Below are 11607 nucleotides of genomic sequence, written 5' to 3' on the forward strand. Positions count from 1 at the left end.
AACTGAATTAGGTTTGGGAAGATGTGATGAATGTATTACCTATGTATTTGTAAAAATGATAACACCATCTTGATTTATTTGGTTGATTTATTTGGAGTGAAAGCGAGATAATATTTTTTTACAACAAGACCTCGTTTTTAAATATCGTTTTAATTCAACAAAATGGTTGAGTCGGCTACGTACTCCAACTATGTTATGTGAGTCATATTGCTAAGTCGTTGTCATATTATCTGTACTAAAATTTCAGATTAATTGTGTCAACAATAAGAATTCTAAATTAGTTATTTTGGGCAGCTTTGCCATGTGTTAAGAGGTTATTGGCCGGGTTTGTTTTCTATTTTAAATTCAAATATTTACACATACACTTTAAGGCTAATACCTTCTTATTCAAGTCGAATCACTTTAATTGTTTAGTGAGAAGATTAAAAGTGCAGCTTAAAAGGAAGAGCTTATTAAAGCTACTTGTTTGAGAGGTCAACCCTAGAGATTGTTCAAGTATTTTGACAAGTGAGGAATCATTATTAGGTGTTGATCTGAAAGAGGAACACACTATTTTGATATAGTGTGGTTTTGTATTGGGTTGCGTTAGGAACTCTATCTTGATATAGAGTTAGTTAGTTGTTAGGTGAAGACTCAGTATCTTGACAAAGTGAGACTAGAAGAAACTGCAAAGCTAAAGTACTTGGTGTGCTTGGTGAAGAATGTGATCACTTCCTTTGAAGAGTGAAACATTGTATGGTGATCCCTACCATTTAGGGAGACGGCTAGTAAAGAAAACTTTCGATCGAGGACCAGGGAGAAAACATAGAGTGAATTAATTAACATTTACTTGAGCATCTATAAATCCGGTTGTGTCATCTCTATCACTTAACTCCTTACTTATATATACTTATTATCATTAGTTGTGAAAAAGTTTAACAAAGTCATTAGCTCACTAAAATTGGATTAAAAGAAAAGGAAAGCTATTCACCCCCTTCTAGTTTTCTACAATACTGTTGGGACCGAGGTATTTTATTAATTAAGCGAGATATTATTATATCGATAAATTAATAATTTATTAATTTAAAGAGGTTTTACGTATGACCTTTAAATTACGTATTGCAATGTACATTCACAAAATAATTAAATTGTCAAGTTCATTGTTTTTGAATAAGTAGAAAGTTAGTTCATATCTGAGAAGATTTAAAGATGAGCTCAATACATATAATTTAAAGTTCAACAAAAAAGAAAGTGACTATAGATTTAAAGATGATCTCAATATATATTTGAAGTTTAACAAAAACAAATGATTATAGATTCATTTTTACTAAACAATTTTAAAATTTTGAATCTTTTAATTATTATTAATTTATAGTCTCGTCAGAACCAATATATATACATTGTGATTTCAAAAACGTCATTATCTTATTATTTTATCGATTCGAGTCCACTTTTGCACTAGCCTTAAGTTCGGACCAATGAAATTATAATTAATTTTATCAAAGTTTTTAATTTATCAAATATTAATTTATAAATGTTTTACTATACTCGCGACAAGAGACATATTTCCCTTTTTAGTTTTTACACTTACAACCATTAATTAATTTCCAATTATTTGCCACCATGTTAATTTAACTATCAAACTATTATTATCCGACTTTGTATAATCATGGAATCAAGTCCAAATTCCCAATCCTATACAAGCTGTCAGTTAGGTAAGGAGAACAACACACTTTTCACTACAAATCCAAAACGATGTCACGAGACTCTTTTCTATAGCAAAAGAAAACCAAACATTATTATTGAGTTGTATATTCTACCCCACCATGATCCCATAGGCCATATCTCATCCAACCATCCTCTTCCTATAAGTAAGAGCTTTTTGGCAAAACCATGCTTCACATTTGACTTCTATTTGCTTCTCAATGGCTTCCTTCTTCCCTCTTTTCATTTCCATTCTTACCCTCAATTATTCTGCCATTTCCCTTTTTGCCCTTAAAGTTGATCTTGGTGCAGGCACAGGACTTGGTTTGGTAAGTTTCAATTTAACACACTTTTGTAGATATATTTTGATTTCTAATTCATATTGCAATTTTTTTAATTTTTGAATATTCAGTCCAAAGTGTGCAGCAATAAGTGTGAATCCTCCTCCTGCAATGGTACATATAATATATACCAATGCCTTTTAAAAAAAAATTATTCAATATTGTTCTTTTTTTAAAATATGAATATTACTTGTTTATTGACAGTGCCACCATTGCTGAGATATGGAAAGTATTGTGGGATATTATACGGTGGATGCCCTGGAGCAAAGCCTTGTGATGAACTTGATGCATGTTGTATGAAACATGATTCCTGCATTTCAGCCAGTAGTGAGTATTATTTTGGACCAAAACATCACATTCATTTTTATTATTTTAAAGAATAATTTATAATAATCTTTATAGTATATTTATCGGTAATATTTTGTTTTGAACGGCTAAATGTCACCCCACGTCATATCCCAGTTATTGCCATTATCATTTTATATCTAAACTATATGTTTTAGCATTTGGATTATTACTTTAATCCCATTATTTGACAATGAGAAGTTACCAAATACCAAAATATAAAACTCCACCAAACTCATATTTATTGTATTTTGGAGGTTGATATATTAACGTCAACTTGTCCTCATATTAAAATACACCGACACCTATGTAAAATTGTAAAGAGAGAGACTAGTTTTTAAATAAAATACTAACAAAAAGACATAGTACTTAGCATATCGATCTCTATACGTAACCCAAAGTTCCCACATGACTCCAACCATTGGTGTTTGATCCAGGACACACTTTGTGTAACTGACACATTTTTTTAATTAAATTTGGAGGTTTTTTTTTTGAGATTATATTATATTCAACCCTAATATATACACAACACTCAATATCACAATTACGCACAACAAAATAAAACATTTATCATTCTATAGCAAGATATAATTTGCCTCAATGATTCAATCCTGGTATTCATAGCTATACATACATACATACATACATACATACATACATAGAGGATTACAAAACATGGAAAACAAATAATTAATGACAATGTTAACAAAGATTGTGTACAGTAGAAACAAATTTAAATTAATAAGGATCGATCCAACCCTTTATCGTTAGCATCCACTTAAGCGAACATGTGGCGAAGAAAATTTGGAATGATTCAAATCATTGGCACGGAAGAATTTTGCTGAGTATATCAGCGACCTTAAACTTGGTAGAAATAAATTGTGTGTAGTTTACTAGAAGAATGGGCTCCCGAACAATTTGTATATGGTATTTCATTTTGCACTAACTTACTATTTGTACTAGGTTAGATCCCATGTTATATAGGGTGGAAATATATAAAACTTCACACAAACACACACACACACACACACACACACACACACACACACACACACACACACATATATATATATATATATATATATATATATATATAGAAAATGGTTCAAATAAGAATAAGGAGTTTCCTAGGAATGGTAAGAACCAACAATTTTTTGACATTTGGCATTACAAATGATGGTAAAAGAATAATTCTATGAAACTATGTCGGTTATTATGATAAGAGAGTAATTCTAGGAAACTATGTCGGTTATTGGTAATTTTAAATCTCAACAATTAATTAACATGATCCAATGACTATGATTTATTCTTAGTCTTCCTAGAAAACTACTTATTTTTAGGATAATCCCCCCCCCCCATATATGTGTGTGTGTGTGTGTGTGTTATATGCATATTCAAAAATTGTAAACGTCAGATAATCTTATTATTAATATAAGGATCACATTATTATTATTTTAATTAAAAGAATCCAACATATAAAGATAAACAGACAAAAATGACAATTTGAAACATATTTCTAATTTATACCATGAAATAAAAAGAAACATATTAATTAAAACTTCATTATCTACTAAAGTCATATGTTATAAACTATGAAGCGTAAACATGTAGATGCTGTAACATAAGTTGTGTGTTATAAAAACTATTTTTATTGAAATTATAAAACATATAAATACACAAAATAAAAAATGCTACAAATATGAATATAACAATGAGATATAACAATTATAATTTTTATTCAAATGTTTAATAAAGCAAGAATAAAATCCGAACCTCGTGATTTAAACCACCATTTTAATCCAAACATCCATTCATCCAGTACAAACGTTCATAAATAATTTCTCAAAATCCAAAATTAATAAAATAACAAAGTTTCGAAATTTTAAAAAATAACAACAAAGACAATTAATTGTCATTATTACTTGATAAATGGTGATTATAACCATTTATTTTGAAATTTTCTCTAACTTAAGAGTTAATGTGTAAAATTAAATTGTTGATGGATAATTTATTTATTAAAATTATATACATGGCATCCAATGTGGATAACCTTTGAGATGGCATCCTTTGAGATGGTAGAAGCAACAGTTGCTTGAAAATTCGTATAACTAATCACATACGTCTTCCTTTTTCCAAAAGTTTCCCGTTATTGGATCCTGAATATCGTAAAAATGGTGAGAAAACAAAACATAAATCGGATACTCATAGTTATGTTGTTAATAGTAAGTAGGTTACCTGAAAGGTTCGGAACCACAAGAACATATATATTTTAATGGGAAGTGAAGCAGGTCCAATACAAGATACATGTAACATATTATAGTGTTACAAAAAATGGCTTTTTAATGTCTGGCAAAAGGTTGTTAGTGATCAGGGTGCATCGACGAAGGAGCCATATGAATAGTAGCCCCGAAATCATTGTACCAATCCTTTTAAGTTAACATTGATGCTGCAAGTTGAATGAAAGGTGTTTGGGATTTTTTTTTATTTTAAACTCTTTATGACTGACGTATAATTTATGTAAAGTTTAAAAAAAATGTTTGGATTAATTATCCTGTGAGAGGATAAGTTGATAAGTTATAAATTTGTAATTTATAACTTGTCACTATAAGTCATAAAGAGGTAAAACTAAAAATCCCAAACATCCCCTTAGTCTCTTGTGCAAAGGAGGCAAGATGTGCTATGGTCGTAGTGCCCATTGGTATGGCAAAGCTAGTAGCAGGGAGGACACATCCACGGCCACAACCACCTTAAAACCCGCCGCCAGAATTGCGCAACACTTATCCCGGGAAGAGGATTTTGAAAACAAAAAAAATCAATGCTTGATAACAAAACGAATATATTTAAACCACCATTTTGTTCGGACGGGGGACGAAAATGAATTGAGACCCATTTTTTTTTCATAGATAAAGAAGTACGTGTAGGGTGGTTTATATAGAAAAACCCACGTAAAACTATCGACAAATAATCCGTCTATAACCATTACCATACAAACTATCAACAATAAAATCTCTGAAAAAGTGTTTTAGAGATATTACTTGGTCGCTTATAATTAACATATCACCGATATTTATTAGACCATCATAGCACTAATGGTTCACCAATGGCATATCAAGTTAATATATATTTTGAAGAAATCCATCGGTGATTTTTCGATGGTGCTTTCTGACGGCTTTCAGCCATAGGTGAAAGCTCAGTTTTCTCGTAGTGTTTGTTTATTATAGGTTCCGACGGATCATCTGTATGCCATTTATACGGCTCTTTCGATGAGTAGTCGCTTAATTGTTTATTGTCTTGTTTTATTTCCTGACTATTTCTTCTGATTAAAACTTTTCTTTCATTTTGATTCCTTTTTCTTATGGATCTCCTGTTTTGTAACAATTTAGTTATGATATGTTTTTATTTGAATTTAGGAAGAGAGAAACGTCTGAATATTTATTTTACCCTTACAATGTTACAAAGAACTTATATAATTTTCATCTTTTAGAAATATATAAAAACAAATTGCATTTTACATGCATATACATGTATATAATTATCCATAGAGGTGACATGCTGTTCCAAAATTGTTGTTCCGGACATGTAAAACGGCCCACGCCGACCGTTCCAGGCCCATCAAATGAGAGATAAATCAACCTAACTCAGTAGCAAGGTGATTGACGCGTAGAATCGGTTTCGAACCCACGATTTAATATCGCTTAGAATCGGTTTCGAACCCACGATTTAATATTGTTATTCCAAGTCTTATACCCCCTTAATATATAGGTGACATGTTGCTATATTATAGGGTAACAACTATACACATAATACTTATTTATATGCACTCTTTGCTTTCTTTTACGTCATCAAAGTCAAAGTACGTTCGGTTTTAGCCAATGGGTCACATGGTTTATTATGAGTCACTATTTTAGCTTTTCTCTCTTGAACTTGTCTCAATCTCACTGTTTATTGACGCAAGCATGAAAATGATTATTATTTTTAAAGTCCCATTCTATTATATTGTTTCATTTGTTTTGTAGAAAACTATTTGAGCGAGGTTTGCAACAAGGGTTTGTTGGATTGTGTACAAAGGTTCAAGAAAGCAGGGAGCAAGACATTTAAAGGCAATACCTGTAACGTGAATGATGTTACACACACCATTGACACTGTTATGAATGCTGCACTTCTTGCAGGAAAATATATTCCTAAGCCCTAATACTCGCTGCAAAACTTACTGTCACTAAAAATTAATGTGATGTTACATGGTGTTAAGATTGTTTGATATACTGTTATATATCCAACAAAACTTTATTAGTCTTTGAAAAGATTAATCAATTTAGTACAATTAGAACTTGTAATTTTAGCTAGACTACTTGATATGATATTGTGGTTAAATAGATGATGAACGATTGCTTGTTTCATGAATCGGTGCATGGAATCCAAAGATTTGTGTGTTGCAATGGTGAATCAACAAGAACAATTAAGAACACGAAGTACACTAAATATGTCTATCGAAAAGGTTACGTGTATTAATGATTTGTTTGTTGATAGAATATTACAATGAAAACTTCATAGACTCACCTCCTAAACCCGACAAGCATCACTCTATTTACAGTCCCAATTACAAGAAATGATCAATTACGTTCATGCCCCTATACTAGCCTTGTGCAACACTTCAACCCGTTAAGTTCGCTTGAAACTTATGTTAAGAGAGATAGTAGCTTTAAAATAAAATATAAAAACCAAAGTTCCCATATAGTCAAACCATTGGTGTTAGGTTTCTTCAGCTTTTATTATCTTGAAACCTAATATACACACAGAGAGTAGCGGATCTTGAACAACTAGTATGGATGGGTCAAAAGTTACGGGACACGTTTTTTTTCTTAATTCTAAGTTTCGGGTCGATAACCGGCATCTGGTCGGGTCAAAAAATAAAAACTCAATATTCAGTTATTCAACTTACATTCTTACACATAAAAAAACATTTTTTTAAACAAAGACAAGATGTGAGAGGAAGAGATGAGTATCTGCAAAAGATAAGATAATATGCGAAGGGAAAGATGAGTACCTCACGCCTCAACTTCAAATTCAAAAACCGAATTCGCATAATAAAAAACACACAAATTCCTAATTCATGAAGGAGACCAAATTCAAGCACTAATTCTTCCAATAATTCCAAACCCTAACATACCAAATCGAAAATAAAAATGTTAAACCTGTTGCTTTCCTAATATCTTAATTGTAATCCGTGAGCACTAATGACTCGACCCTGGTCTAGTGGTCTAAGTCTTTTTCAAAAGCATTGCTTCTGTTTCTGTTCGATTTCATTTTTCACACCATAGCCCAGACAAAAACTCTTCTGCTTCGGCAGTTCGATTAGCATTGGGAGTGTGATATTATTGTTAGTATGAGTAAGTAAGGTCGTCTCCACAAGGAATCAGTGGAAAATGCAAGTTTGACTCATGACTTGAAAACTATTTAACTAAGCAAATAAACAATGTTAAACGATTTAGAAAGATGTTTGAATGCAACATGATTACTTTTAAAGTTTGTAAACAATTATGAGAAACAAGTGATTCACTTCAAGTTCAGGTAATGCGATAATAAACTAATCACAGATTCTGTTAAATCAATTGCGAAGTAAAAACTAGACCTAGTAGTTTGGTTGTGATGACAAACGAAGCCCTATCCGAATTGTTGACACAACTGAACACGATCTACCAAATTACCAGTTTTATATTATGAAAACTAATTGATATACAATGACTAACGATTCTTGGATCAATGACTTAAGAACCTAGTCCTAAATGTTGATGAACATAACCGGATAGTTGATGCACGATTTGATAAGCAAAAACATAAATTGTTTAAACAATTAACTGATAAAACAAACAAGATCAAATAACATATTCAACCAAGTTCTTAACCATTAAAACATAAAGAATATGATCAAATTCAGTTTACACAAAACCTACACATGAAGTGGTCATGAGACTATTTAGCCTTGCCTCTGCTTCATGAATACAAAAATAATCCATGAGTTGTAGAGAGAAAACTTCCTTGTGTTCCAACCCTAACAACCGTCTAATAAAAACAATAACCCTTTCTCGTATGCTTTGTGCCCTGCATATATTTCCTTTTTCTCCAAGTGGACCAACCGACTTTCAAGACCCAATTGAGTTTGAATAGCCCAAGTATTAAAATGGTCTGGTGGAACATTAATTTCAAAACCCACGTGTGTTTTGGTTCTGAAGAAACGTGGATCTACTCACTGGTAGCAGATCTACTTTCCTCGGGTTTTGATTGTACTATTTCACCGATGGTTCTTCTGGATCTGTGTTCTTCCACCTACAAAATGAACAACGCCGTTAACTTACCCCTCAGAAAGGGACAGAGGGGTCCTCTTTGGGATAACCCTCCGGCGTGAGAATAAGTATATGGTGGAGAAGATAATAATGTGTGAGTAAGGGAATCTCAAGAGTATTGCTTAATAGCTGAATACTGTATGATTGTGTGACTGTGTGTTTGTATGTAACTGACTGTGAGTGAATGTAATTCAATATGATTGAATGTGATATCACTGCCTGTAACTGTCAGTGATTGAGTATGAATGTCCTCATCAAAGTGGAGTTGATGCTGTATTTATAGTGCTAGGGTTTCCACTGGTTGGGCTCAACCTCGTTGGCCTCCTCCAATCGCACTGCGCCACGTGTCCTCTGGGACACCTGGCGCTTTCTCGTTGGTTGTAATCACGTGGTAGCACATGTGTCATGCTGAGTTGTCGACCTTTCATTAGGCAGCTGTCAACATCAGCATATTCTTACTCCTTAAAAAGATGCCTTCTAGAAGGTTGTCTGACGTGCACAATCAAGGTTGCCCTAATCCTGATTTGGATAAGGACGAGGTCGATTATGTGCATGTGTGATATGTGCCAATCCTGAGGATGCGCGAGGTCTTCTCTTTATTCTTACGCGCAGATATTTCATGCGCAGATGTGATATGCACGAGCATGTGATATGCGCCGCGCGCTGGTGCGCCGCGCGCATATGTGTGCCTGGGCAGATGTGATATGCACGAGCATGTGATATGCGCCGCGCGCATATGTGATGCGCGAGCATATGTGTGCCTGGGCATATGATGCCTGAGCATGTTTTGTATGCGCCATGCGCATAGGTTTTGGCTTTGTGCCTTCATAATGTGTTTATCTTGTGGGTTGACCCGCCTTGCTCGGTGTTGAGGCGGGTACATACCTCTTCAGGTTCCAAATCATGATAGCCAATTATTATTCATGTGACTCCATTCCCACATTCTATAAACTTCTAACTCGAATTAGTTGATTTATCTCAGGGTCTCTTAAAATGAATTATTGAGGTTCAAAATAGCCCAATTCTAGTACCCGTGAATCCATTTCTGTCATGAGAGATTGTCTTTCTTTTGCATTATTTTAATCTGAAACCCACATGTATCCTTCCCGATCTTTTCGAAACGCAAAGCACGCTAATAAATGTCTTCAATTAATATCTTTAATGCTCAATGACTTAACACAGAAAAACACGTATAAAGTACCATAGTTCACACAATAAACTAATTAACACTAATAAAATAACACAATTATATACATGATTTATACCCGACTATCACATCTACACACTTATCATTTACTTGCCCTCAAACAACTATCATAAAGTACATATACCTCGATTGATGTTTCATCAATTATCATTATTAATACTAGTGAGGTATAAAGTCATACCCATTTCCCTAGACTGACACTTTCAATATTGATAACCCACCAAATAATTTAGTAATGGATGTAAAAACTATGGAACCACCCAGACAAGTATACTTTGTTTTCAGTTAAGACACACATGTTCACACCTCTCATAATATAATATTTTCCATCTCGATTTAATATCTGGACCAACAAAAAATGTGCTAGTATCTCTCTGCCTTTTATACCGAGTATAACTACAATGTAATAATCTTGCAAGTCAGTTATATCTCCGCCCATTACCCACCGCTTACATAAAAAATAGGAGTAAGGGTCTTGTTTTGGCTTAGGTTTGAGTGTGGAATAGGAATTATTTAGTGACTTATGATGGATGAAACCCAATTTATTCAAACAAACAAACTCACTAACTATTATTTACAAACATACTGACTCAAACATCGACTCTTTTTGAGCTTTTTTATGAGTTTTCAATTTTTTTTAACAAAACTTAATAGCCTATATACAAGTAACTACTGACTCGAGACATACTTACATTGTTTACTATGCTCAACAACAACTTATATACAACTCTTAACATATCGGGTTTTCATCCACAAGGTTAAAACAAAAGGCCAATGCTAACACGACTTGTAATGTGAGTTTAACAAATAAAAGGAAAACACACAAACTTGGCTCCTAAGGGATAATGTAGGGTAGGGAATTTTATTATTATTATTATTATTATTATTATTATTATACCCCAGCTTAAGCTAAAACGCCTTAGTGTGACGGACAGCTTGCTCAAAACACATGAGACACTTTTAGAAATATTGTCCTGAAATTAAAATAAAAATGAAATTTTATAAGAAAATGACTAGTACATGAAGTTTTTAAAAGTTTTAACAATTTTATATATATGTAATTAAATAAAAAGAATAATACCGATTTTTGAATGCTCCAAAAGATGCCACAAATGGGAAATATGACAATGACACTTATATATAGGATATACATGCGGCTTATCCACCATGCCCTTATCATACTACACTTATCCCGTTTTCCAAAATCTTTCCGAATTCCGAGCTATTGCACACAAACATACTTATTATGTTTTCTATGCAAGGATTTTGATAGTTACGTGTCAACCCATAATTGTCTTTATCGTTGGATGGTCCACATAATTCGTCCTATTTTGTGGGTTTTAAGATAAAATTAATTCTTATATGAAATCTTGGAAATCAAGAACAATAAAATATAAGAATAAAAAATAACAAAAAATATATAAAGACAAGGTCTCTTTCTATATTAAGGTTTAAAACAAAAAGGGCGAAACTCTTGAGTAACATAAATCATAAGAATAATGCATGAAAACATTAATCTCGTGATCATCGCAATAAATAAATGAAATATTGGGGGTCGAGAATAGCTGGGTAATTTGAACTAACAAAATTTAACCAAGTAAGTCGATACAACGTTGGGTTCGATAATAAAATACATATACAGAACTTTTGTTGTCAGAATATCAAAAATAGATTAAGTAGAATATCAAAA

The 11607-nt window shown here is 32.6% G+C and overlaps 1 protein-coding gene across 1 annotated transcript; it reads left to right on the forward strand.

Annotated features, from left to right (window-relative positions):
• The first annotated feature begins 1530 nt into the window (after positions 1–1530).
• On the forward strand, positions 1531–6697 carry LOC143548457 (phospholipase A2 homolog 3-like). Its single transcript, XM_077039620.1, has 4 exons — positions 1531–2012; positions 2096–2138; positions 2229–2351; positions 6386–6697. The coding sequence occupies exons 1-4, from the start codon at positions 1905–1907 to the stop codon at positions 6559–6561; spliced, it is 450 nt and encodes a 149-aa protein (XP_076895735.1). The 5' UTR covers positions 1531–1904; the 3' UTR covers positions 6562–6697.
• The last annotated feature ends 4910 nt before the right edge of the window (positions 6698–11607 follow it).

Source organism: Bidens hawaiensis, unplaced genomic scaffold (assembly GCF_021521415.1).
Source record: "Bidens hawaiensis isolate Kalapana, Puna unplaced genomic scaffold, B.hawaiensis_p1.1 tig00015185_1, whole genome shotgun sequence".
NCBI lineage: Eukaryota > Viridiplantae > Streptophyta > Magnoliopsida > Asterales > Asteraceae > Bidens > Bidens hawaiensis.